At 52.0% G+C, this 27,690-nt stretch overlaps 1 protein-coding gene across 3 annotated transcripts in view; it reads left to right on the top strand.

Moving 5' to 3' along the window:
- Nucleotides 1–27,690, top strand: part of NOL4L (nucleolar protein 4 like) — a 62,218-nt gene that overhangs the window by 19,563 nt on the left and 14,965 nt on the right. Inside the window, exons 3-5 of one of the 3 annotated variants that reach the window (XM_074553696.1) lie at nt 2,459–2,570; nt 6,943–7,052; nt 23,175–23,316. In XM_074553696.1, coding sequence (XP_074409797.1) covers nt 2,459–2,570; nt 6,943–7,052; nt 23,175–23,316 — 364 coding nt within the window. Of the gene's footprint in view, nt 1–2,458; nt 2,571–6,942; nt 7,053–17,009; nt 17,172–17,496; nt 17,643–23,174; nt 23,317–27,690 lie in introns of those variants that run through there. The other 2 variants (XM_074553697.1, XM_074553698.1) reach the window with 2 other exon arrangements.

The raw sequence follows: 27,690 nt of genomic DNA on the forward strand, positions 1-27,690 counted from the left end.
ACCCTCCCTGGCTGGGGGCAAGTGATGACCTTTCTATGGTCCAGGGGGGGCAGCCCCACCAGCATGACCACAATTCAAAAACTTTCTGCTCATTTCCCCAGCAGACCACTCCGACCCTTCCCTAATTCCTTCAATTCATCTCTCTGGAGGACTAATCTGTGCCCTGCACAGCCCCAGGGGAGCAGGCTGGATCCGTCTGTTTTCCCAGGCCTGCTCACAGCAGTCAGAGAGAGCTTCACGCTCCACCCCTCATCTCCCTCTTGAGCTGAGATCATCACATTAGCAGCGTGTATCCCCTCCTGACCTGGCAGGAGCTGCTGGCTGGGCTGCCCAGCCTGGCTCCTGCCCTCGCTGCTGCCCTTGCTCCCCGGAGCGCCTTTGTAGCCCAAGCTGGAAGGTGAAATGGTGCAGAGCACACGCCACGCCTGGCACGGTGCACAAAGGGACGCTGCTGGGTGGCCAGCTGGGAGGCTCCGGGGTCCCCTGCCTCCTTCTCCCTGCTCCCTTTCCCCACCACTTCTGATCAGAGACACTGGAGAGTTTGCCCTTGTCCATGACCTCCGGAGGGAGGCAATCAGAAAGGGAGTTTGGAAGGGAGATAACTCATCAAGGAAGCTGTCTGCTCTGCAGAGCATCAAATCAGCTGAGAAATAACAACTGTATCACTAAAATTAGCTGAACATTTGCAGCAGAGACTGTGGGCTTGCTGGAGCAAAAGAGGCAGGGACACGGCTGAGCCCGGCAGGCAGCAGGCGGGGACAGCTCCCTGCCTGTGACACCCCGCCACGGCTGCTGCCAGCAATTTCCAGGCCCCTCATTTCAGCGTTTCTGCAGGAATCCCTTGTGCTTGTGCATCGATAAATATCACACAGAGGCAAAGGCTGAGCTGGCATCCGCTCGGCCACAACAGAGCTCGCTGGGGCTGCAGCTAAATAGGAGGAGAATCCCATGAGGACCAGGCACTGCAGCCTCCATTTGAGCGCTGGGACAAGGTCCCCGCCTGAACTTTCCACCCATCTGGCATTGAGTGCGTGTGAAAGCCCGGGCTCTGCTGCCGCGCAGTGGAGAGGGATGCGGCTCCCTCCCACCGCAGAGCCAGAGCCGGGCACGGCGCTGTCTGAGCCAGGATCCAGCACAGCCCCTGCCCCGCCGCTCTGCTGCTAGAACAGCACCCCCTCAGGGCACAAAAATGCGTGGAATTTAGGTATTTTTGTATTTAATGTGAACTTTTAGAATTTAGGAATTTTTAACTATGTCAGGTAGGAGGACGGTGTGGCCACAGGAGGGGGATCAGGACATCCTGGGCCGTCCTCCCAGCTCAGCCCCATCACCCACGAGGTGTCTGATTGCAGCCCCACTTCCCGTCCTGAGCCCCACTTCTGCAGGGCTCCCAGCCCCGAGGACTGGCACAAACAATTGAATTTCTGTCTGCTTTATGACCCCACTTGTAAGTGCTGTGACCCCTGTGGGGGTCACGGCCCCTGGTTTGGGAACTGCCGTGCTGGGACAAGTCACTTAGACCAAACAGGATGGGTGATTAACCATAGGAGCCAGCCCAAAGTGAGAGGTGGGCTTTCCACCTTTTAATGCCTTCCAATTAAGACCAGATGTCTTCCTGGATGATGTTTTAGGCAAACCACAGGCCACTGGGCTGCAGGAGACCCTGGGTGAAGTGACTTGTGCTGCACAGGTCAGACTCCAAGATTTGATGGTCTTTTATGGCCTTAAAGAAGTCTACATTAAAATTGACTTATTCCTTCTCCAAATAACCTAGTCTTGATCCTTAGAAATACCGTAAAATTACTGTTGGCAGGAATTAATTGCAATATCAGGGAATGCCAGACACCTTCTGTGGGTGCCTGGGTCTGGATCTAGTGTTTAACTTCAAGCATTCGAGTTTTAAATATTTATCCTTTGCTTTTCCTCATCTGTAAAATACATACCCCACAAAGGTTCAGGAGACTTAATTCATTACTGTTTGGAAAAATGTTTTCAATTCCCTAGATAAAATATGTCACAGAAGTGCAAAGTATTATTAACAGTAATTGATTGTCATTGTGGGAAAAAGTGACCTGCCCTTACAAAAGATTAATGGATTCTTCAGGTTACTGGTGTGATGGTAATTAACAATGCAAACAGAGCTGACGAGGCCTTACTTTCACATTTGATTCCTACATGTTCATTGCTTTGCTCTTCCCAGACTCCAAGGGGGAACGGGAAGGAGTTTCTGGGAAGGTTTGGGTATGCAGGGATACCAAAGGTCTGTTCATTTGTGCTTTGGTGCCTCAGTGGCACATCAGTTACCCTCCCAAAGTGTTCCCCACCAACAGCTGCCCTGGAGGGAGGGACTTAGGGCTGGAGGGGACAACGTGTGGCTGTGAGTTGTGCCCGTGGTTCCTGTGCTCTCCACCCCATTCTCCATCTCCCAAGAACCTACAGCTGTCTGTTGTTTCCCCAGATTGCAGAGACCTATGCTTTCCTCCCGAGAGAGGCTGTGACCAGGTTCCTGATGAGTTGCACTGAGTGCCAGAAGAGGATGCATTTCAACTCCAACGGCCTGGAGCCCAAAGGTAAGGGCGAGTGGCTTCTGCCAGCAGAGCTGACTCTGCATTTTGCACCAGCACAGTGCCACCAACAGCTGCCAGACACTGTCCTGTCCATGAGATACATCGTAACCTAAGGGTTTTCCTAACCTGGGATATTTTACATCTTATAGCCAAGCTGAAGGAATTGCTTAAGCCTGCTTCTTTCAGCTTAGGGAGCAGAAGCAGCCTGGCTTTCTTTCTGAGCTTCCCCAGTGCTGCCCAAAACATGGGTCAGAAATACCACAGATATGGCTGCAATCAACCCATGATCATGTGAGGGTGGAAACCTCAATGATTATAAAAATAACCTAAAGTTTTTCCCTGGAGCCGATAATTTTGTATTGAAAGACACAGAATATGTGTGAATAGCTGAAGTTTCTGATAAAGAAGCAATTTACACTTAATTAATAGATAAGCACGGGATCCTGGGTTAGATAATGGCAAGTGGTTTGGCAATCACAGTTAAGTTGTGCCCGTGTACACACACAATTAGTGTGGCCACTGAGGTGGCTGACTCGTTATGGTTCTTTTGTGGACAGATCCAATCTGCAGCTTCTTAGGTGCAAGAGAGAGCAGGAGTGGGAAGAAGATGGGACCAGGTTCTCTTCCGGAGTAGCTGCTTAAATGTTTGTGTGGTTGTTTTCTGAGTTACAAACTTGTTTTCATGATGAAGTGCAAAGCAAGTTCAAAGTGATGTTGATTTCAGCCATTAAAATTGCTATTTAAAAAAAACCTAAGCAAACTGCAGGGAGTTGGTCACTTTCAAAAGTGGCAAGGCAAAGTGGCTCATTTGGCAGCTCCTATCAAGAAGGGAAGCAGAATTTAAGGAACAAAAGGGCCAACAATTGAGAATTTCTTGTATTAAGTACTGATTGCCAACTGTTTACTGCTGGGAGCAGGGCTATGGACATCCCAGAGGTTTTGTGTAAGTGGATTATGTGTATCCAAAGGTAGTGACTGAAATGCTTTGTACTCATTATATTTTTTATAAAACTCTAAAAACCTCTCCCAAATAGCTCCATGTGAATTCTGTTAGTTGAAGCTCCATTACCACAGCACTTCCCACTCTGCCAGCTAAGGGCCTGATCCCTCTTTTCAATTACATCCAGAAAATTTTGGCCTTGCTGGGAGCAAACATGACCTTCACAGTGATTGCACTGCGTCCCTCATGGGTGATATTCCTTCACAGAGTCACAGACTGGTTGGATTTGGAAGGAACCTTAAAGTCCATCTCATTCCACCCCCTTGCCAACGGCAGGGACACTTTCCATTAGATCAGGTTGCTCAAAGCCTTGTCCAACCTGGTTTTCCTTCAGGGGCTTCGACCCACCCACCATCCTGCATGTCCTGTGCCTCTCTCAGCAGTACACACCCATCCCAGTTCAGCTCAGGGAGCCCCTGGTTCTGGATATCCCCCACAGTGTGTTCTGAATATCCCCCCAGTGTGGTCCTGGCTGTGGGAACCACGATCAAGGCTGACATCCATCTGTCCTGAACAAATTTATTAATTAATATCAGTTAGTGATTATTTTCATAAAGCTTCGGCCCTTAGCAGTTCTCTTAAAAATAAATCAATCAGGAGTACAAGGGATCCCACAGGTAAAAAGTCTTACTCACCATGAATGAAAGGACAGAAGTGCTTCTCTGTCTGAATAGCACCTAAATAGTGACTAAGTACATGCGAAAATGCATTGAGTAGATTAGATAAGGTTACTTTTCCTGGGGAAGGGTGTCTGATTTCACTAACAGGTATTCAGGAATTTATCAGGAGCAAATCACTTAAAAAGACCACTGGGGTCATAGAAGAATTACTGAGGTGTATGCACATGCATACACACATAGAGGCACATACAGGTAAAGTTTAATTCAGTAAGATGACAAAAATTGAGTAATTCCCATCTCTTTCTACTTGTCTTGTCTGTGAAAGAAATCTGAACACATTTAATTTGTGATCAAAAAAATCCCTAATTAAACATATCTGCCATCAAACCCTGCAGGGCACCCACATCATTCATAAAAAGCAAATTGTCTTGCTTGTGGGAAAGTTTGAACGTCACTGGACTTCACTGGGATCTCTTTACAGTGTTATTAAATTAGGAGTAATTCTGGTGGAGTGATAAAAATGTGGAGCTAGGATCAAAACCATTTCTCCTTGTTCCATCTGTGTGTCCAACATGTGGGGCATGTGATAGAGATAACTGCAAAATGAGCTAAAGGATTCCAGGAGCTTCCTCTTGAGACATAGGATGTGAGGATTGTTCCCATGGAGCCCCCCAGGCCTTTTAAAACAAAGGTTTTCTTTCTTTCCCAGAAAACTTGGGAAGAAGAAAAAAAAAAAAAAAAAGGGGTAGGTTTCTTGGGATGAAGCCCTTCTGTGGTGATGTTGCACAAATTCACATTAAATTTGTGGCCTCTAATGGGATTGTTCCAAATTTACATCAGAATGGTTTCAGGCAGAATCTAAGCACTCAAAGATCACTTACCTCCCTCTTCCTCCCCATCTGAAGTTGCTGAGCTGCTCCTGTTCAGCTTCATTCATCTCTGCAGCACTGAGCAGTGGAGTGGGGAATGGCAGGAGAGCAACTTATCATCCTCAGAGATCCCAAACCCTCACCTCACCGTGCCTGTGCCTCAGCAGAGAGCAGCTCTATCTGTGATACTCTGAGCAAATGCTTTCCCAAACTCTTAGGAACTCAGCCAGCTGGGGAAAGTGGCAGGTTTAGTTCCTGTAAAAAGCTCCCCTTGCACTGGGATTTTAGCATCTTTTCATCACAGCACAATAAAGGTTTCTTTTGGGTGTTATAGAGTCATATAAGTGCTCCTAATCTGTAGGTCAAAGTGTGACAGAGACTGCTGATATGCAGCCATGAGAAAAGATGGAGGAATCAGTTTACAAGGTTCCTAAAAAGCTTTGGACCTTAATATTTGGGCAAGTTGATGCCTTGAGTGGCACTGACCACCCTTCCCTGCACCCAGAGGCAGGAATGCTCCATCTGCCCAGGAATGGACCAGATGAACCTGAGAAAAAAAGCATTGTATTTCCATGGACCCAGTCAATGTCTTGATAGAGAATATTTGCAAAGACCTTTGTGATGTTTAAGTCAATTACAGGCAGTTTTGGGGTCAGGTAATTTCCTAATCAGGCATGATAGATGTGGTGTTTCCAGAGGTGTGGAGCATCTTCAGCTCTGCTGAGTTCCAACAGGATTTTTTTACACTCAGCATTTCTGAGAAGCAGACCCATTAGGATTGGGTTGATGGCTTTTCTGAGGTGCTGTAAAACATTTTGTGAAGGCTCTTTTTCAAAGGGCTCTGTCACACATGCCTGTGAAACGAGTGACCCCAGAAAATGCAAGCCAGCCAGGGAGATTCAGAACCAGGAATGGAAACCTCCCAGCATAAGTTCACCTTCAGCTCCTGGGAATCCTTCTTGCTGCTTAAGCTCCCTGTCCAGTGGGTACCACACATCCCTTCAGCATGTGCTGGAAGGCTGGATTAATTCTCCAGACTTGCATCTGCCTGTGCTGAGGGCAAAGAGATCTTGCTTGTAGCCATCAGCCATTCTTGTGGACAATGACAGCTTTCCTCCTGGACAAACCCACTGTGTGAGCCTGCAAATTCAGTGTTAGAACAGATCATTCCAGCAGCCTTCATGATCTGTGTCCTGCAGGACCTGTAGTGGTGGTGGCAGAGCAGAAAAATCTTTGAGAATTCAGAGAAATCACTGAGAATTTGCTTTGTGAACTGAGCCTGGGCAGACAGAGTGATTTGCAGGAGCATCCAAACCTGGAGCCATCTCTAGAGCTCAATGTGATGCAGCCAGAGGAATCAACAGGAACAATTTAAATTAAAGATCTCTAAAATTAAGTTTGTGCTTTAATGAGGATGTTAAAAATAATCTTCATCACCAGATAGAGATACTTAATACGTTGCCTTAATGTTAACTCCTACCTGAGGGAATCCCAGCAAAATTGGCAAGATTTTGCAATGCTGAAGCAAGCTGCAAATAGATCCTTGTTCATCACCCCCTGCATAAATCCCATGTGCTTGGAGGCACTTCTGAGGCTTCAGCAAGACTCAATTTCTTCCTCAGGTTCAGGGGACACTGAAAAATTACACATTATGTGTAGTTTTTTTTCACAGATGACAGCAAAGCTTTTTTATTTTATTTATTTTTTTTTTCCCCAAGACAACATCTGTTCTGTAATTATGTTCTTGGTGGGGTCATGTTCTTAGAGGAACCTTCTCTCAGCGGGTGGCTCTTGCCAGGGATTTGAAGTTCTCCTGAATACCCCTGAGTTACAAGAACATACCTGCAGGTCCCTCATCTAAATAAAGCTTTTCCTCTGTTCTTCAGAGAGTGAGCCACCTTCCTCCTTGGTTTCTGGGATCATTGACTACAACATGCCCCTCACCTCCACCTACCTGAAGCAGATGAAGCTGCGGGTGATGAATTCCCAGGAGCAGGTGAGCGATCTGCCTGTGCCGAGGGGCTGAATGGGGAATGGGGAGGGGCACTTGGATTCCAGGAGGATGTTTTTGGGAATGCCTGGTTTGTCTGAGCTTGTGAGGCTCTGACCAAGCACAGCACGTTGGGAGGCAGTGTATCCTGCGTCTCCTGGAAGCTGAGCTGCTTCAGAGTTGTGCCAGTGGAGAGAGGCAGAGATGGGGTTGATTAAGTTATTGCTTATAACAGTGCTTGTTCTTTAGACATACGGTTCTTCTAAGAAATTGTTTTAAAAATATATATGGCAAGTAGTAATTTGTTTATCTCCCACTGATGTCTGAGAGCTTTAGCAGATGGGGTCTGAAGCCCAGACCTGGCTTTGGTTGCTCTGGGGCTCTCCTAAACTGCTCAGCAACTTGAGGGGTTCAGCTGCAGCCGCTCCACTCCCATGTCAAAGTGGGACATGGCTCTGTTGTTTGGTGACGGTGTTAAGCCACTGGATTTTGCATTGGGGATGTATGGGGCACCCTGCCACAGGATTATACCCAGGCTGTGCAATTTTCTGAAGTTCTGCAGCTGCAGAATTAGCTATGGGAACCTCTGTGCACCATGGAAACAGTCTATAAAAAGAAAAGTATGTTTTACTTGCTCCCCACAATCTGCACTGGAAGCCAGTGCTGGATTTTCTTTCCAGCACTCTGAAACCTGAACCTGATTTCACACATTGCTGCCAGTGGCAAGATGTGACAGCATTTGCATGGTGCTGTGGTGGAAAACATTGCTGGGAGCCTGAGCACCCGATGGGGGCTTTCATCCAGCAGCTTCCTAAAGGGATGTGGGTTAGAGCATCACTGCCAGGGTGTGAAGTGCCAAGTGTGGGTTTGCTGCAGGGATACCGAGCTGCTCTGTCACTTCTGTTGTGAAACCTTCTTGCTGGAGGACAAAATGGCATCTGGTGGGAAGCACTTCTGCATGTCAGAGCTTTTTCCTTTGCACTTGTTTGACACTTGAGTGAGTTTCAGGATTTGTTTTTGGTTTTGAAAGGTGAAAGGCTGATGTGCCAAGTTTTGTGCTCATGATGGTTCAGGCAGTAGAACTGTGGACATTTTGGGGGGCATCTGGTCTGTACCTGACTGGGCTGAACTGGGCTGTGCACATGGAGTGGGTGGATGTGCCCCTTTGTGCCACCTGATTGCTACTTTGGGACCACTTCTGGATAAATAGGCCAGCATGTTCCAGTCACCTTTGGGTTGTGCACCGTTTGCTGGGTCTTGGGGCAGCTCCTGGCAGAGTGGCATTGGTGTGGCAGATCCTGCAGTCCTGCTCTTCACCAAGGCCAGGGACTCAGGGCCATGAATGCTGGCTGTGCTTTCCAGCATTTGAGGTGGTTGCTTCAAGTTAAGTTTGCTGCATAGAGAGGACTGAATGGTTTGACTTGTAGCCATTTATGCATTTTCAACCAGTTCCTCTTGGCTCTGACACTGCTTAAGGGAAGTGTGCTACAAAGCTTCATTAAACTCCTGTACCCAGTTTATACAGGTAGCAAACTGACCTTGCAGTTTGATCTTGCTCCCAGGATAGCAAACCCCTCAGAAGCTGGGAGGCTTCAGTAGTGGATCTTGAGTTTTTGAGCTGCCTGCTTAAGGATGCTTGTTTTGAAAACTTTGGTTGGTAATTTAGAGTTCATACCCTGAATTTTGGTGCAGCAGTTTGCACTGGAACTGTCATTGGATCGATATAACGTGCTGCTAACATGAATACTCCTGAAGCTTGCAGAGATTGGAATAGAAGCGTGTGTCATGCAGGAACAAAAAGGGACCAGCTGAGGCAACCAGCAGTTGTTGGTTTAGATCATAAATCAAATGGTTTGATGTTATTCCCTGCCTCTAAAGTTTTCCTTCTCCTGTGCTCCTGTCGTTACACTGCAGCGCAGCTTTCGAAGCTTTTCAAGCTGTAGCAGCCGAGGGAAAAACCTGTTTGGAAGAAGTAAAAATTGCTGTTCACTGTGTTACTGAAAGTGATTCCTGAGAGCAAAGTAAAAAAAGGATCAGTCCTATTGCTCAGACTTCTGAAGCGTTGAAATTTTCCCTCATGACAAGAATCTGGAGAGGACTCAGATGGTTGGGGAAAATCCAGCAGCATTTGAGTGCAGTCCCTTCTGACATGGGACATTCCCTGGCTTCCCCTGGGGAATCAATAGAATTATTTAGGTTGAAAAGATCTTCAGGATCATTGAATCCAACCATTCCCCCAGCACTGCCAAGCCCACCATTAAACCATGGCCCCAAGTTCCACATTGACATGGCTTAAATCCCTCCAGGGATGGTGGACAGCCTGTTCCAGAGCTGGACAGCCCCTTTGGTGAAGAAATATTTCCTGATTCAACCTAAAACTTCCCCGGTGTAACTTGAATGAAATCAAGTGCCACACTCCTGAGACAGCTGTGGCTGGACCTGGAGCTGCTAATGCTGAGACTACCTGAAGATAATATGTGTAATAATGCAAATAACAGGGGTCAGTTCCCTCCACAAGAATTCCCCTGCCAATTTTATTCTATTTATTCATACATTGCACTGGAAAGAAAACAGTGCCATCCTTTTTTTCCTGGAGGAACCTGGCAGACTGTGTGGAGCATGGTCCATGGAACAGGGGCTGTGTGACACAGGGTTAGGGTTGCACATTTCAGGTGTTGAAGCTTTTGGACTTCCAGGCGTTTGCCAACTGAAAAGAGCCCTCTAAAGACAGTAGAAATAATTCTGACTTTTATGCAAATGCAAAACAGGCAGAAAATACAACCTGCTTTTAAAATTTGCCCTATGCAGATATCCCCTGGAAGGGTTTTATCCACCAGCACATCCAGGCTGCTCTGGCTGAGTGCTGCCACTTTGCTGCCTCCCTCTCACTAACATTTGATGGTGTTAATAGAAACAAATTAAGCAATGGACTTGTGTTTCCCTTGGCTTTGGCCAAAAGCAATTATTTGTATGCAGCAACACCAGGAGAAACTCACTTCACTTGGGGTAACAATGAGTGAATTTATGCCAAAGTGGCCTTTTAACTTCATTATTCAGGGGAAAAAAAAATAGTGCATGTAAGTGTAATCTATTAGTGCTGCTAAGCACGTCACTATTAGGGCATCAGTGTCTCCAGAAAGAAACACAGCCAGAACCTTAAGGAAAGCATTTTATCCCTGCTTAGGGACAAAAAACTGTCAGAAGAGAAGCTCTTTACGTGGCTGCTCACAAAAGGAAGAATTCCCACAGAATATATTTCTATATATTTTTTGGAGTCAGAATATCTGTTCTGGGATAGTGGAAAACAGCAGAGAGCCTTGTTGCTTATACTGGGTTCAGTAGGACATGCAGGTTCTTCTGGGGTGGGAGCCTTCCTTTATCCCATTTTTTACCAGTTTTCACATGTGTGAAAAACCAGGCCCCTTACCCTTTCCAGGGTGCTGAATTAACCCCATTTCATGGTTTCTACCAAGGCATTAAAGCATCTCTGAACTCCTGACCGTTCCAATCTAGCAGCAAAAAGGAATGAATAGAAGATATTTGATATTTATCTGTAAAGATCCTTCCACTTCATTTTCAAATGCTAAATATTAGCATTTTTAAATGATTGGTTATTCTACTGCAGTCATTTTTCAGACAATCTTTTCTATGTTACTCAACCTCAGCCTTGGATTTATTTTTTATGCTGCTGTTGGGCAGGGTTTCCACTGGTGACAGGAGGAATAGAAAGAATTTAAGAGGACAAATCTCAGCACTGAAATGCCAGGCTCTCTCTGTCTGCTCCAGAGTTGTTGCTGCTACCTTGGCAGGAACAGTCCAGGGCCAAGTAACCAGGTTTAAATGATACAGAAGCGTTTTCAAAGATTGCTTCAGTGGCTGCTGGCAGAAGGTCACGCAATCAGTGAATGGCAGGAGCTGCTCTTGGATGGGAAATAAGAAGAGTGTTTTCCTTGTTGCTATGGCTTTGCTGCACTGACTTATAAGTGTTTGAGAGGGACAGAGCCTTGTCCTGCACCATCACACATCCCATCCATCCAGTAATTTCCCTGTAAGGCTGGAGTGTGTGACAGTGCATGGATGTGAGGTGCTTTTCAGAGCGCTATTTCAAGCAATGTTTTAGCTCAGACAACTGGATAATCCTGGAAGGGGGTGCAGGGGCTTAAATCCCACCCATGTGCATGGAATTGGTCTTGTCTGCTGCTGGTGAGGATCAAGCCTCTGCAGGATTTGAGAGCTCACAGAGCCTCATGACCAGAGGCTGGTTGGCGATGTGAATTCCTCCTCCTTTTTCCCTGGCCTGCCCATTACTGTGCTTGCTCACTTCAGTGTCTCAGAGGCTCTGAGAGCAGCAAAGATGCATCTTCCCCTGGCAGCTCACTCCCTTCCTTCTGCTTTGGAGCCATCTCCAGCCAGTCCTGGGGGTGCAGAAGGCAGGGAGGGGAGGCACATACAGGAATGCACACTGGGTTTTTATTTTCAGCCTGGAAGTTCAGTAGTGAGAATTGCAGACTTCTCATTCCACATAGTCCAGAGACCAGGAGCAAATCTGGCAGAGCTGGCAGCTGCTGGACAAGCCCTGGGACCTGGATTTAGCTGAGTGTTTCATGAAGGCATCCTGAAGAAAAGCAGTGTGTTCACAGAGGTGAGGAGGGCAGAAGCAGACAGTACTTGACAGGAAGTGGGATGATGCGTTTGCATCACATGAGGATGATAAGGTACTTCCCAATCCATTAGAGAGGGTGTTGAACATCTCTGGGGGAATAAATCAACCTCTAGATCAACTTGTCTTGAGCTCTAGATAGTTCTCATTCAAGAAGTTTTGTCATGTTTTGGGATATTTGTTTCCTGCTGCTAATTTTTAAGTCATTTTTGAGCACTAGAGAAGTTCCTTAAACACACCCTTAGGCACAGAAGGGAGCACCGGCCGCAGGCACAGGGAGACACCGAGTTAGGAACAGATTTCCTCGCTGCTCGGCTGCGCAGCCCTCTAGTGGGGACAGAGCTTCTGCCGCCGGGAGCCGCCTTTGCCTGGGAAACTTCGGATCTGCTTTTAACCGCAGAGTTAGCCCGGGCAAAGCCAGGTCCATCTGTCACACCAGTGTTCTTTACTGGCAAAGATGCTTTAGCAAAACTTTCATCCTTGGCCTGAAGGCTCATGAGATGCAGGAGATCAGATGACCGATGCATTTAGCCTGGTTTCACCCTGGTGTGAATGGGCGGCTTTCAGTGAAGGGCAACTCGTTTTTTTTTTTACTGGGAATTAACTCTGGCATTCCCAGCTAGTAAAAATTCGGCAGCTTTTATTTCCCACTGTGTGGAGGTGTCAGTACTTTTCCCAGTGCTCCAGGTGAGCTCTGTTTGTTCAGAGTGACGTGTGCTGTGAGCAAACAGTGTGAGACCAACATGGGCTGGCTGGGGTCGGTCCTGCCACTGCAGCTCTTGTCTTCTAGTGAGAAGTGATGCCAAGGCTCTGACTCTTGGCTGTTTTGGGGCTAATCCTGTTGTTTTCTATAAGAAAGAAGGTGGCACTGCCTGTTTCTAGTGGTGCTGGGGACAATTCACCCCCCTGAAGTACTCAGGTGTATTTAGTTACTCCATGTGACGGCTCCAGTCCGTTCTCATGCACCAGTTCCTTCCCCACTCTCTCTTCACTTCCATATGCTGTTGTGCAGCTCAGCTAAGGTCCTGGAGAAGTGGCTGGGGGATGTTTAGAAGTTTCTTGGGCTTTTGGTGGGGCTGTGGTTGTCATGCAGATCCACCCCTGGGACATTGGGACTGATCACTCTCCACCACACACACCTTTCCCCGTGCCTGTTACCTGTTACCTGCCAAGCTGCAGGAACTTGTGTCTGGGAACACGGAATAAGCAGGGCCAGAAGCCACTCTACCTCTCTTTAATTCCTCTTTTCTTCTCAGTACATTCCCTGTTTGGTAAGGAGAGCTGCTGCCCATTCCCTTGTGTGCTAACCAGCATCAAAGGCAGCTGTTCCCAGTAGAACTGGCAACAAGGTTTTGGTTCAGGACCTGTAAAGTGGGGCTGGGAAATATTTCCAGGGGGAAAAGTAAAGATGTCAACCTCAGAGTGAGGAAAACACAATTGCAACATCCATGGAGTAGTCTCATGGATCCAGTTGGATCTGTCCTGTTCCTGTGGAAAGCTGTGCATGGTGGGCTGCTCTGCATCATCTCAAAGCTCAGGTGCTGACGTGCTGTACACTGACTTTGATCAAGTCACACAAATGGCTGTTTCTTAATTGCCTTCTCCCTTTAAAAAGGGGATAATACCTTAGAGAGACTTCTGAGGTCTTGCTCACTAATAAAGCTCTTCAAGAGCTTGGATGGCAACTACTTTGAGAGTGCAAACTGTTATTAATGATTTCCGTTATTACAGAAGATGAAGCTGTGTGGTTCAGCTTTTTAACCTTGAATTGTGTGCTTGCTTTTGTTTCTGCTGCTGTTCAACCTGCATGGGCAGGTTTGCACCCTGTCTGCTTGCACACACCCCTCAGACCCACACCAGGAGTTGTGTGTGCTCAGAAGGAGCTGAGGAGTCAGTTTTACTCACAAGGATGGATTCTGAATTGTGTGGAATGCTTGAGAATGGCCAAAAGTGGGTTTAGTCAGGGTTCTGTGTGTGGTTACTTGATTCTGATTTGGGGGACCAAGAGATAAGCTGTGAGGGTTGTCCTCACTGTATGGAGCAGTGCAGACATCACTGCTGGAGCTGTGGATTTGGACAGTGGAAAGGAATGTTAGGGGATAATTGATTGTCAGGGACCTATCCCGTCAAACACCCATTTCCTGTACTTCAGAAGAAGAAAATTCTATTGACAGAAACAAAAACTCCTTTCCTGCTCCTGTATTTGGCAGTGACTGGTGTGAAATACAGAGCTGTATTTCCTTTTCTTCTTTTGCTCTTGGCTCCTGGGAGGAGAAAACCCCTTTTATTCATGCCCATGCCAGATGCTAACCACTGCTGCTTCTAAGGAAGGAGTGATCAGGATGAAGTGGGAATACAGCCCTTAGCCCAGAAGGAACCTGGTCTATAATGAGATTTCCCAAATTTTTACTCTGACTCTGCTCTGGATGGCAGATAAGGCACAGCGTGGATAAAAGCTGTGTCTGCCCCTCATGCCATGCCCTCCCTCAGTCCCTCCTGCCGGTTTCCCTCCTGGCCTTGCCCCCGAGAGAATCTCATTTCACTGCTTATTCCTCAGCAGGATTTGATGGTCACGGAGGACCCAGTGCAGGAGGTCCCGTTTGTTATTTAACCTACTTTTCAGAGGCACAAGAACATCAAGTGACTCGCACAAGGTCGTCCATGAGTCAGTGACTCCTCTGGCGTGATGGCCAGAGCCTGCAGTCCCTGCTCCCACCACTAGATCCCTGTGCCCACAATCCATAGCACCACAACCATTCAATTAAGCTCCTGCAGCGCCTTAAATGTCGTGTATTCCTGGGTTTGACAGCAGTCCTGGCATTCTTGTGGAGCCTTGCCTTAGGAAATGACAACAGATGAGGTCAAGTCATTGTTAGCAATGCCCTTGGAAGCATCACTGCCTGGTGCTCAGGCAGGCTCTGTAGTATTGGTGCTGTCACAGCTGGGACATGGCTCTGGCCATGGGGGAATCCAGCAGGACCCAGGGAGCCCCAGGCTCTCTGCATGGGCAAATTTGTGTCCATGTGAGGGGGCTGGCAGGTATCAGAGGTAATGAACACATAGTGAAGAGAGAGGGAAGGAAGTGACTTATAAATAATATATTTGATGTATATTATATATATGATATAGTAACAGCAGCACTGGTTTGTTACGGTGTGCGTTTTTTTTAATGTGTAATCTCGTAAGGCACTTACCTCTGTTCCTGACAAGTCGATAAATTATTATTACCAATTCTATATCTAATTGCCAGTTATTTCCCCCCAGACAATTTGAATCCGAAAAGTACCCACTGGACAGGCGCTTGGAGGGCTGTTTCCCAGAGCCTCCCTGGCTGTTTCTGGAGGCAGCCCCTCTTCCGCTGGTGAGCCCCATTTCTGCCAGCCTCGTGACCCCGTGTGCTGGCACAAACAATTGCATTTCTGTCGGGCTCATGACCCCACTTGTAACAGCGGTGACCCCCCCTTGGGGTCAGGACCCCTCTCCTGCACAGGGAACAGCTCCTGCCCAGCAGCTCCTGCTGAATGGCTCTTCCTCCCTCACTCCCTGTGTGGACCCGGCTGCTCCACACTAAGTTTGCCGATGTGAAATTTAGGTTAATCCATTTCCAAAGTGGATTAAGCTAACCCACACAAAGGCACTTAGTATAAAATAAGAGTGTCCACATGGTGAGGCAGCACGGAATAGTGACTGTGCTTCAAACTCGCATCCTGGCCAGTTTGTGTCCTCTGCAAGCTCACCAAATGGAGGGACAGGCACTCTGGTCCCAGGGGATGTGCTCTCTCAAATGGCTTTAAGCCGGTCTAGCTTGAAGCCAAAGGAAGTGCAAGGAGTAAACAAAGCCCAGCAATGGGAAGGGGTTAAAGCCCGCTCCGCTGAGGTCCTCGGCAAGGCTCCTGTTCACCTTAAATGGTCAGGATTTTATTTTAGCTTTAGGGAGGAGCAGCAGCCATGGAGCTGGAAGGGAGTGGAGAGAAGTCCTTATGGCTGGGGGCTCACAGCCCGCTGGCCTCCAAGCCATCCGCCTTCTGCAGAAGGCCCCCAGGGCTCCCGTGCTTGCATTTCAGCCTCTGGCTCCTGACCAGCCTGGAGGAGATGGAAATGTAGTAGTGAGTGATGCCCAATTTCACCTCTGGCCTCAGATCTTCCCAAGGCACCCTCTTCCCTTGCCTCTTCTCTGGCAGTGAGGTGGTTAATGCTGGAACAGATAACATCACAATTGGACATCCCCACTAACCCAAACCTGGCAGTTCCCATCCTGGCTCTGGCACCATTTCTGGTACCAGCCTATTGCAGGCTCAACACTGAACTGCTACACTTGGTTTATTTCATAAACCATTTCCTTTGTAGCCATTAAATAGTGAAACATGAGGTGGGCTGGGGAGGGGGATGCTGCAGAGCTGTTGCCCATCACTGTGGTGGGGATCACCATCCCATTATGGTGATCACAAACTAAGAGAGAGCTCATTGACCCACTGCCCTCGAAGCCCAGCCTGGGAGCGGGTCCCGGCCTGGGGGATGCCGGAACCCCCAGCACTGCCCTGCCAGAGCTGGGGCGCAGCATCCCCATCCTGCCGGGGATCTGGCAGCCGGTGCCCTGCCCAGAGCTGTGCTGGGCAAGCCGCTGGTTTCCCAACAGCCCTGCTCCAGCCTTCGGAGGCTGCGGCGGTGGCTGATGGTGCTGCCGGCAGCGCGGGGTCCTTCTGCTCCCGCGGAGCGAGGGAGAATCCTCGGGAACAAAAGGATTCGGCACCGCGGCACCCACCGCGTGGGGAAGGGGCTGCGGGACCCACCGCGCCCGGGGCTGGCTGCAGGGGCCCCGCACTTACACCGGCGCACGGCCGGACCCAGGGACGGAGCTCCCGGGGCCGCACCGAGCCGGGCGGGCACAGGGTCCCCGGGCCGGGCCGTGACGGGCGGCAGCCCCCGGTGCTGTGCCGAGCGGAGGGTCCCCGTATCGGCTGCAGCCCCCCGGGCCGTGCGGAGCGGAGGATGCCCGGGCGGGTAGCGGCCCTCCCGGCCGATCCGAACCGATCCGTGCCGTGCCCCGGCCGCGCGTTCTCGCGCTCTCCAGCAGGCGCCCGGCCCTGGACATTGTCTCCTCCCGGGGAAGGGCCCTCCCGGCCCTCCACAATGTGCTCTTCCAGGCGCGGCTCCGCGCCCCCCGCCGCGCCCGGCCCGGTGCGCCCGCCCCCCGCGGCCCCGCTCCCCTTCCCCCGCCGCCCCCGCCCCCTCCGCCCGCGGCCGGGCCCCGCTCGCCCCCCTCCGCCTCCCCGGCCCCCCCCCGGGAGCCGGGAGTGACGCGCTCCGCAGCGCCGGCCCCTCTCCCCGGGCAGCAGCTGGCTGTCAGCCTCTCCGGAGCGCCGCCAGCCCGGGCCCCCTCCCTCCGTCCCTCCGTCCCTCCGCCCCGCGCTCCCCGCCGCGCCGCCGGGCTGGCGCAGGCCGGCAGGCCCCGGGCTCCGCTCCAGGTAGGCGCCCGCCCGCGGGGGGCTCCGCTCCCGGCCCCGGGGCGGCGGGCGGGGGGAGATGCGCGGGGGCTCCACGCGGCCGCGGCGCTGCGGGGCCGGGGAGGAGGGGGGGGCCACCGGCGGGCGGGGCGGGGCGGGGCGGGGGGGGGCGGTGGCCGCGGGGCCCGGCCCCAACTCCGGGGGGAGCGGCCGCCCCGCGGCCCCGGGAAGTTGCGGGTCGCCCGCCCGGCTGCCCGGCGGCGGGGGGGGGAGGGCGGCGCGTCCTTCCCCGCGCCCGGCGCGGCTCCCCCGCGCCCGGAAGAGCACAAAAGCGCCGAAGAAAGTGGGAGGAGGCGGCGGCGGGAGCGCTCCGTCCCCGGCCATCCCCGGGCACCGGCCCCAGCCATCCCCCGGGCACCGGCCCCGCGCCGCCATCACCAGCAGCCCCGACCCCGAGAGGGGATTGTGCTGGAAATAGCCGCCTCCCTGGAGGTAAAGCCCTACTTACGTGTCAATCCTCGCCGCACGCTGAGCCCCGCACACGCGCGGGCAGGGCTCCATCGCGGGTGTATCTATTTACCTGCGGGAGGGGGTAGGACGGGGACTCTCGCCCGGCGCCTCGCACCTCGCTGCCGCGGGGACACATGCGTGGGAACCGCGTCCCACCGGGGTCCCGTGGCCGTCGGGGAGGGTGGGGAAAGGGGGACCCCCGGCCGCTCAGCTCACAGCGCTGCTCCTCTTGGCCACCGCCTCCAAAACCGGGTCCGTCCCCCCCCCCTTTCCAACACTCGCTTCCCGGTGCTGGGGGAAGAGCAAAGTGCCCTTTCACACCGCGCGGTATCAGTCACCGTCCCCACCTCGCTTGGAAAAGCAAACGCCTGTAAGCAAGTTCAGGTGCGGGGGAGGCAGGTGCGGGGCTCCGGGGTGGTGGTGGTGGCGGTGGGAGTCGTGCAGCCCGGTGCCCCCTGCCCCGCGTTCAGCACCTCCCCGCTGAACAGCAGGAACGGGGCAGCGGCTCCGGGAAGGGGCTGCGGGGCCGCCCCCCGCCCCGGCAGCTCCCCGCGCCTCGGGGCTGTGGGAATGCTCGGGGGGTTCCCAGAAGAGCTCTTAGAGAAGGGGGAGGGGGGGAAGGGGATGAGCTTCCCTTCCTCTTCCATTTGCCGTTTGCCGTTAAAATCAACTGTTTTGCCCATTTTCGGGAACTAGGAAATTACTCGGGTTTTGCCGGGTCCCGTAGAAATCGGCGGCAATCGCGGTAAATAAGGACGTAAGTGACCTGACAAAGAGCGCCGGGGATGTTCTCTTTGGTGTGGGAATTGTACACACGAGTAGGCAGCGCAGTCACAGCTCACCGCCGCCACAGCCCGCGTACACCCGTGTGCTGCGAGGCTGCTCGGCTCTTTGAGGCGATGTCCACCACAGTGTTTGCGGCTGCAGTACCAATCTTTGACCCGGAGTGTTTTATCTTCCATTAGTAAGCCTTTCTCTGCGCGGAACTGGTTAAGTTAGGGTCAAATCTGGTTCAATACCTTCTTGGCATGCTCAGAGGGCTGGGTTTAAACAGTGGCTGAGACGGAGATGAGGCTGCCTTCCTGAGAGCTGAGAGCTCGTCCGTGCGCGCCGCTGCCGGGGGTCAGGGCACGGGGAGCTCTGTCCTGGCCAGGTTTGGCAGGTCCGGAGGTGCCCGTGCCGGGCAGGTCGTGCACGGCCCCGGCGTGGCCGTGGAGCAGCTCCGGGGGCTGGCAGTCACGCGTTGCCTTTTGTTGATTCTAAAAACACGGCTGGTTGTGGTGGGAAGCTGAGCGTGGCTGTGTGCTGGGGAGGTTGCACGGCACACAGCCTCGGTTCCTGCTCCGCGGAAGGAAATCCCATCGGGATAGTAGGCTGTGGCGTGAAAGGACATGCTTTAAAATAAAAGGACTTAAAGAGAGAAAATAAACCGTCCTGAGACTCGGAGCTTGGCATATTAAACGTGAGGCACAGCATGTAAATGACTGGAGAGAGATTGGAAGGCAGTCCCCGAGAAACTGAGCCTGGCTGTAAAATAAGCAGGTTACCGATAGTCTTGCATATATTTACGAGGTTATAAGAGTAGCTTCCCCCCCTGCCCTGCTCCTGCCCGTGCTGTGGGAGGTTGCTCTCCAGGAGGAAGAGCTTTGGTGGAGAAACATTGTCTAGCAATTACAGCCTTGCAGTCCGGGGGGCTTGATTAGGTTTCCTGATCTGCTAGCGACTCGTTTTGTTCTTGGACCAGCCAGGGTGGCAGTCGGTACCCGGGGTTTCCAGTTTTAAAATACGAGGAGGAGTTTTCTAACTCGCAGCGAAGTTGGGAAGCTCAGCGGACACTTGCAGGCACAGTGCTTGAAGATCGTGAATGGAAAGTGGGACAGAAATGTGGAGTGTGAGCCCTGCGCATGTGAGTGTCTGCTTCTGCTGGGTAGAAAATATTGGCTGTGAATGTCTGTAGAGCAGCTGTGAATGTTGGACTGTAGATAAGGAGAGAAGCAAGGATTTTGTTTTCCAAACCCTGAGTGGTGCCGGGAGCCCTGCTCCAATGTTTGGGTGTGCCCTGTGAGTGCAGCAGCAGGATCTGACTTCCCCTTGCAGAGAGGAGCTCTGCTGCCTGACCCTTGATCGCTCAGTCCCTTGAACATTGGAAACAAAGCGATGGGACTTTAGTGCGGGGTGAGGAGATCTCTCCGGAGAGCTGCGAAAGGCAGGAAGGAGGAGGGCGGCAGCAGCAGTGCTGGGGTTCAGGGTTTGGCTCTGGGCTGGCTGCTTTGGGCGCCACTGGCACTTCCATCTCTGCCACGAGTGGTGTGGAACTGGGGAAAAGGCAGCAGGTCCTGAGACAGGCACTGGTAATGGATTGCATTCTGTTTTCTAATGAAAGTTTCATTTGAAGTTTGTTTACAGGAAAGAAGAAATTAGCAGAGGGAATTCTCCTGAGAACCCAGAGAGGAAAAAGAATGAGCTGCCTGACTTGCAAGCCAAAAGAGGGTGGAAGGGTAGATTACATTTACCGTATTGCTCCGAGTCGTGGCTGTTGCTGCTGTTGAGAAACGCTTCCTTGTTTGGCTGGATGGGGAGCCCCCTGCAAGGCTCAGCCTTCAGCCAGGTTACTGGCACCCAGGGAAATTCAGAGCTCTCACCCAGCCAGAAATTTTGATCTTGCTCTGGTTTCCTGTGCTTTGAGGCTGGATTTGTGCTGTGCTGTGCTGCTCTGCTGTCCCTCTGCTTCTGGCTGTGGCTGGGCAGACGGTGCTGCTGGGGCCTCCTGTCCCTGGGATTGTCCCTGGTATGAGGAGGCAGTGCCAGCAGTTCATGGGCAGCGCTTGGAGGTCACAGTGTTCAGCCTTTGGTCTCTGAGGGGTGTGCTGAGGCAGGAGTTTGCTGGTGGCCTCTGGTGTCCCTACAAGCAGTGAGGAATGCAGCCAAGGGCAAGTGCAGGGTGCCAGAGCGGGAGTGATGGGGACGGCCAGAGCCACTCTTGAGGCTGGGGCTTTTCTCTTTCTTTACTAGAGAGGCACAAAGGTGTGAGGAGTTCCTGGGGCACTGTGGTGTGGGCAGAGCCAGGTGGCTGCCCAGACTCAGCAGGCAGTGGATGCTCTCTCCACAGTTCCCACTGCCAGGAAGGGTTCTCCTGGTGCCACCTGCACGTTTGGCTGTGCATTCTGTTGGGGTGGGCTGTGCAATGGGAGCTCTGAGATGCTGGGAAGTTCATCCTCTTGGCATTTTGGCCGAGGATATTAGTGCTGGAAAGCAGAACGCTCTGGCTGGAAAGCAGGGGGTGACTTTCTGCTGGTGGCTGAATCCTGGACTGGTGGACGTGTGACAGCCTTGTTTAACTTGAGTCATTTATAGCTTATCAGTTTCTGGTTTGATAGCCCAAGCATTTCTAATAATAGGCAAATGTTATTGCACCTCAAGAGAATTGTACACATTTATAAAGCACTTTCTGTTGCATGTGCATGTGAGGCATCCTTCGTGTCACTGCTTCTCCCCCATGTGTGAGTGCATGGAGAAGGTGATGCCTCCTGGGTTGTGGTTTGGGTGCTGAGGCTGGATGTCCTCTGCACCTGAGCCTGAACAACCTCAAACATCGTGGGTCACTCCCTGGGCTCCTCCTTCTCACTGGACAGGTGAGAGACTGTGGGCAGCAAGGACCTTGGCATTTGCATTTGTCTCTTAAGCCTGACAGTAATCTTGAGTAAGCCTTGTGAAGAAGGCCAGATATTAGGGTGGCTGCTTCCCTGCAAATGCTTACAATAAAGAGACTATTTATAGTTTGCAACAGGGAGACCTTTGCAGTTCTGTTCCTGTACGTACAAGATGGAGTTTCTGGAGAGGCAGAATTGCTTTGTGGCTGGTGTGGCACTGGAGCTGTGCTGAGCCAGGGACAATGTGCCTGTCCCTACCTACTGCCCTCCTGCTCAGCTCCACCTGGGCACAGGGGGGCTGCTCAGGGACACCTGGTGGGTCTGGGGTCAGGGTGTCCCTGTGGGGGGCTGCTGAGCCCTGTCCGTCTGTCCATCAGTCCGTCCCTTGGTGCGTGCAGGGTTTCACAAGCCGTAAATTCCAGGAAACTCCCCGGGAGGCACATGGAGGGAGCGGGCTGGGGCCAGCACGAGCCCTGAGCCAGCAGATGTGTCTGCAGGGACGAGGAGCTGGGAGGAAAAGCACAAACCTGTCTTTAAAGACATTTGTTTGTTCACAATAAAAACTATCAGCCAGCGGCAGCCAGACAGGGCCGTTTTTATGAGGAGCAGGCGTAGGTTGGAGGGGTGCTGCCAATTACTGCTTACACGGAAAGGGAGCGGGGATTGTATTTTATCTCAGGACCAGGGGGAGGGTAAAAAAAACAAGAGCAGAGAGGTTTACAAGCCTTTGAAATGTTTCAATCAAAGGAAAGCAGAGTTGAAAGCGATTCTGGAAACATTTTCGGTGTTCCCCTGCACCCCAGGGCTGCCTGTGCCCCTGGCTTTGGGAGGGGAGCAGGGAGAGGAAGGCAGATAAAGGGATCACCAGCAGGACCGTGTCCATACGGGAGCACGTATCTGCTTCCTCCCAAGCTTTGCATTGGGAGAGTTCAGCCTGGGGAGGTCCCACAGCCCCTCCTCTCATTCAGGATCTCAGTGCTGCCTTTATGATGATGGTTTTGAAATCCTGTGGCTGACCTTTCCGGCACTGGAAGCGATCCAAGGGGCTGTGTCTCGAAGTACTGTAAAGGTTGGTGAGAAGGGAGAGAGGGAGAGAGAAAATGTCCTTTGAGCTGCAGAAGTGGGAGAGAGGAATGTCATCTATGCCATCATCAGGGAACAGGCAGCTGGCTGGGGTCCCTGGCCTGAGCTGGGGTGTCCTTGTCTCACTGGGGACCTCACTCCCCTAGCCCCTTGCCAAGGTGTGTGCCGTCATTTTTGATCAGGGTGGAGGCAATATCCCTCCAGAGAGGTCTGGAGGAGCCTCCTCTGCAGCATCAGGCAGTGCAGATCTTTGGGGATCCATACCTGTGTGCAGATATGCCCCAGAGGCTGCTCCTGCTGCTGCCAGTGCTCTGGTGATTTCTCGTGTAGCAGATGATTTGATCTTAGAAAAGTCCAGGTTGTTTTATGGAGCCATTTCTTGCCTGTCCTCAGCTCCCCCCACGCCGCCGCCTCGCCAGGAGCACACTGGGGTGGATGGAGATTAAAGGGTAAACTCCAGGGCTCAGCCATCCGCTCCTACAGGATGTGAGCTCTTTCTAATTGTCCTCAATTAGAGACAGTGCCATTGCTCAGGCAAGTCTTCAGGCAGGAAGCAGAGCCCTGGTCCCCGCTGGGGTAGCCACCACCTCGCCCTGCACAGGGCAGGGCTGCTTGCTGCGGCCTTGGGAAGCCCAAGGGGCCAGCAGGGCTCCTCAGGGCGGGGAACAGGAGCTGCCCACCCAATTGTTTTTAGGAAGGAGTGTGGTGAGGAGATGTTAAAGCCAGAGAAAGGAGGAAAGGAAATAGCTCCATGAGTTAACCCTTTCCTGCCTGCCTCCAGGATGAGACGTCGGTGAGCAGCGAGGACTTTGATATGAACGACTCCACATGGATCTCAGCTGACCAGCACCTGAACTCCAGCCTGAGCCCCAGCCAGGACGAGAGCATGCGCAGCCCGCAGAACCTGCACGGCCACGAGGACGGTGAGTCCCCCGGCGGGCGGGAAGAGCCCCGGCCTCTGCCACAGGATGTTTTTGTGACTGATTAAACATTAACCAGTCCTTTCTGATCAGGTGTCCCCACCTGTGGGATAGATTTCATATCAGCTCAGAGCTGGCTTCCAGTCCTTCCCATTTAGCCTCTGGGTTCCTGCTCAGCCAGGGCCCTGTCCAGCTTGTAGCTGATGTTCCTTCTGCCTGGGGCTGTCTCCCAGCTCCTCCAGAAAAAGGTCCCTAAATCCCCTTCTAAGAGGAGGACTTCATTCCCCACATCCTCTTCCCGGGTGATGAGGAGAGCACTGTTAGTTCTGAACACAGGGAGGATGCCAAGTCTTTGCAGCACAGTCACAGGTTTCAGTGTTTGGAAAGCTGCACCTTTGACAGGTCTTGCATCCCCCAGGCAAGAAATTGTGAATAATCTGCAGCAGCCACAGCGATGCTGAGCGGGGTGAAGAACGTGGGTGTCTCCTCCCTCGGGGCGGGCGGCTGGAAGGGCTGAAAGCAGCACACATGGGCTGGGTGGGAGGAAGGGTTTTGTGAAGGGAGGTAGTGTGTTGCATCTGTGAAACATGCAAGCTTAAAATACAAGAGCAAATAAATAAGTGGTAGAATTATGAGTTCAGGTCAGAGTTCATCACTGTGATGCTTGGGAGGATTTGGTGGTTGGACTGTTACTGGCTTTTGCTCAGGAGGTTGAATCCCTCATTGTCCCAGCCTGGCTGCTGCTGGGAGGAGCAGAGGAATCTGAGGAACAACTGAGCTGGGTTGGTCCTGCTTTAAGAAAGGGGACTGGAAAACCACTCCTAAAGGAAGAAAAGGCTTTTGTGCTGGCAGGTCTCCCTGGGGTGGCTTTTAGCTGGTGGTGTGGCCAGTGGCAGGGATGGCAGACACAGAAGGGACAACAGGGACACTGCTCTCTTCAGTCCCAGGGACAGCAAGGCCACTGCTCTCTTCAGTCTAGTGAGTTGTGGCACTTCAGTTTCCATTGCAAATCTGCAGTTTTGGGAAACTGCTGGTTTTCTCTAGCCAGCTCCAGCCCCAGAGCCAGGCAGGCTTGGTGAGGATGTGAAACCTGACTGCCCAGCACTGCATCCCGGTGGTGGGACAGGCACTTCTGCTTGCCCAGGGCCCCAGGGGGCTGTGTCTTGGCAGGAGGAAGAGTGTTTTGGTGGTGACACAGTTGCTCCCATAGAAGCTTTTGGCTCTTCAGGACTAGGCTGCAGCCTCCACCCCAACAAGCCCAGCCTCCGATCCCTGCGGCCTGACCAGGTCTCTCTGTACCCCCTGAACTTTGCCATTCTCCCATTGGGACATTTCAGGCTTGTGACTTAGCCCTCACCACTGAATTCCCAAGTCTCATTTACAATCTAGAATGACACAGTTTTGATCTCTTTGCTGAACACTATTATTCAACAGGACAGTAATTTAATAAGGGACTCACGTATTTAGGCAAATCAAGATGTTCTCACTAAATCGAAATCCTCTCTCTCTCTGCGCCCTCTTAGGAATTGCTTCCAATTTTTCATGCCCTGTGGTTTTCCTTCAGAAGCAGGTGTCCTCTTTGGGGCTCTTCTTGGCTCCTTTAATTTCTTTTGTAAGGTTCAGTGATGAGAAATAAAGCAGAAATAGTCCCATAGGAATGCAAGTGTCCCTGGTGTCAGCATCAGCTGAACTGGGTAGACTTTGGTGGATCAGAAGTGATGGTGTCAAAAAAATAAGCAAGCCAAACCCAGGGTGACAAATGAGACCCATACAAAAAAACCCCAAGAATTGCAATTTTCACCAGGCTGTCACACTTCAGAAGCATTTTGTGGACTGAGGTTTTTTGCCTATGGGAATGTCCATGATCTGAATCAGAGCTCTAAATTCAGACTGATGCTGCCTCATGTCAGTCCCTCTGCCAAACCAATGCTCCCACCCAGGAATGGAGCACACCCAAGAGTGGGGAGGGAATGAGGACAACGGAGTAACCCAGGAGGGCAGTGGGTGGTTAAAGGATAGGAGCATGGAGCAGAGGAGCATGTTGTGAGAGGAAAAGCAGATTGCTGCTGCGGGGAAGGGAACGTGCACAATCAAAGTCTCGACCACTCTTAGTTTCCTCTTCTCTCAGCCTATGAAAGCTCTTTTTTTTTTTGGAAACAAATGTGTTTTCCGGGTTCACATGAGCTTGCTAAGGCTGTGCAAAAAGTGTGAGTAACCAGCCCACATAAGCTGTGGAGCCTCCTTGGAGCCCAGCTGGCCAAGCTGCCAGCACAGAGTGCCTGCACTGGGGCAGCCCAAGTTCTCCCAAGCTGGAAGTTTGCCCACATCTCCTGTGCTCAGTTGTCCCCTGTGCCCTGAGGAGTCCTGCAGAGCTCCAGCCAGTGCTAAAGTGATCCCCGCACATCCCCTGCAGCCAAGCTGGGCTCAGCTCCGGGCATCCTGGAGCTGCAGAGGGATCTGGTTGCACACCACGTCCTTCAGCTGGGAGCTTGTTCAGGACTGGATACTCTCCGCCTTCAGGAAAACCTTCTGAGTTACTAAATTGGTCCTGCCTGCTGCTGTTTGACGGGTGTGATGCTTGGAGTGTGTCTGCAGTGAAAGGCTTGCTAAAGTATAAAGTTTTAATGAAGAGTTGCCTAGTAGGAGAGCAGTATCGTCTGACACGCTTGTTAAAAAAGTCCTGTTTAAAGGACCAAAGCACCAGCTCCAGGTCTTTTCAAGGCCTGGGAGTGGCAAGTGCTCTTCTGTGGCATAGAGTAGAGCTGTTTGAAATCCAGAGAGGCGGGAGAGCAGGGAATTGTCATCCCATGCTTTGATAAACAGGTACCTGCTAAATCATCAGAGGCCTAAAAAGCAGCTGGGACAAAAGACAACACTTTCTTTGTCCTGGGTGCCCAGAACCCTTGGCCAAGTACAGCCGTGCTACAGCTGGTGTCAGCCCTGGAACTGCAGGGAGAGCAAAATACACCTAAAGGCTTGGGAGGGTCATGGACAGAGCAGGCACTGTCAGGGGATCTGGGGTCCCTGCTGGGTCAGTGGGCACACGGTGGGACTTAGGCCCTGAGCAGGGACACTGAGCACACACTCGCTCCTTCCATTTCCCTTTGTTACTCATCCTGCGGGCCCCAGCACGGAAAACATGAAGCTCCAGCTACATCCCTTCCCAGTCGGATGTTGCTCACAGTGTACGTGCCCGCAGGAAGCCGAGGGCTGCCCAAAGCAGCAGCAACATCCACACAAACTCTGCTGCTGGAGCAGAGCTATTGTGCTGGACATCCTGCAGGGACACATCTGCGGGGGCCAGCACATGCTGGGAGCAAAGGGACCTGAATGCTGCTCCATCCTGCTGTCTGAGCCCATCTCCAAACGCTGCTCCATCCTGCTGTCTGAGCCCATCTCCAGTCCTGAAGGCATCCCACACCCAGTCCCAGCTGAGCATGCTGAGTCCCCCCATCCCATGCTGAGTTCCCAGCAGGTCCCAGGCCCTGGTGCTGTGTTGCTGTGGCAGTTTGAGCTGGACTCTGTCCATCTTCAGAGCCTCTCTGCTTCCACAGGTGAGCATGCACTACAAACCTCTCATTTCAGTCTGGTGTTAGGGGTTGGGTGGGGTATCCCACCACAGGAGTGCTGGATATTCCACCCCAGGCCTGCTGGGACTTTCTGCCAAAGTGCAATGTCCTTGAAAGTAAAGCCGGAGTCAGACCCCAGACCTCAGAGTGTGACATGGCAAAGTGCTTGAACTCATATAGAAGAGCTTCTGTCTTGCCCACTGACAGGATCCACCTTGCCTTGTCCCTGTACTTCCTGCTCCACTGCTCAGGAGCAGCGCTCAGCCCACAGGCAGGGCTTGCAGCTCTTTTGAAGAGCAGGGAAACCTCTTGGGTGTATGATGTGTTTAGTCTGTGTAGGGGACATGGGGTTGCTTCATGGCACCATGTTGGACTGATCCCCTTGTGCTGAGATCCCCACGTGCCGTCCTCGCTTGACTGGCAGCATCCCCGCTGAGTCTGTTCTGCCCGGAGCAGCAGTGGCTAATCCAGACCTTGGAGAAAGGACTTTCTTAACCTACTTAACTGTGCAGGCACACGTTTCTTGGGGGCATCCCTTGAGGCAGCTGGCTGGGGAGGCTTCTGAGTGTTGGGGACATTCCTCAGGAGTGCTGCAAGGAGGGACCTCAAGGACATGTGGGCAAGCATTATTTCCAGATTCTGTCCTAGGGGCTGCTAAGGCTTGTCACTCCCCAGGACACCTTGCCCTGGGATGTCAGGGATGGCAGAGATGTGCCCAGCACAGCAGTCTCTCTGCTGGTATGGCACATGTCCCACAGCTCTGGGTGACACTGCTGGCACTTGATGAGATGCCCACGATGTGCTGCAC

Source organism: Zonotrichia albicollis, chromosome 17 (assembly GCF_047830755.1).
Source record: "Zonotrichia albicollis isolate bZonAlb1 chromosome 17, bZonAlb1.hap1, whole genome shotgun sequence".
NCBI lineage: Eukaryota > Metazoa > Chordata > Aves > Passeriformes > Passerellidae > Zonotrichia > Zonotrichia albicollis.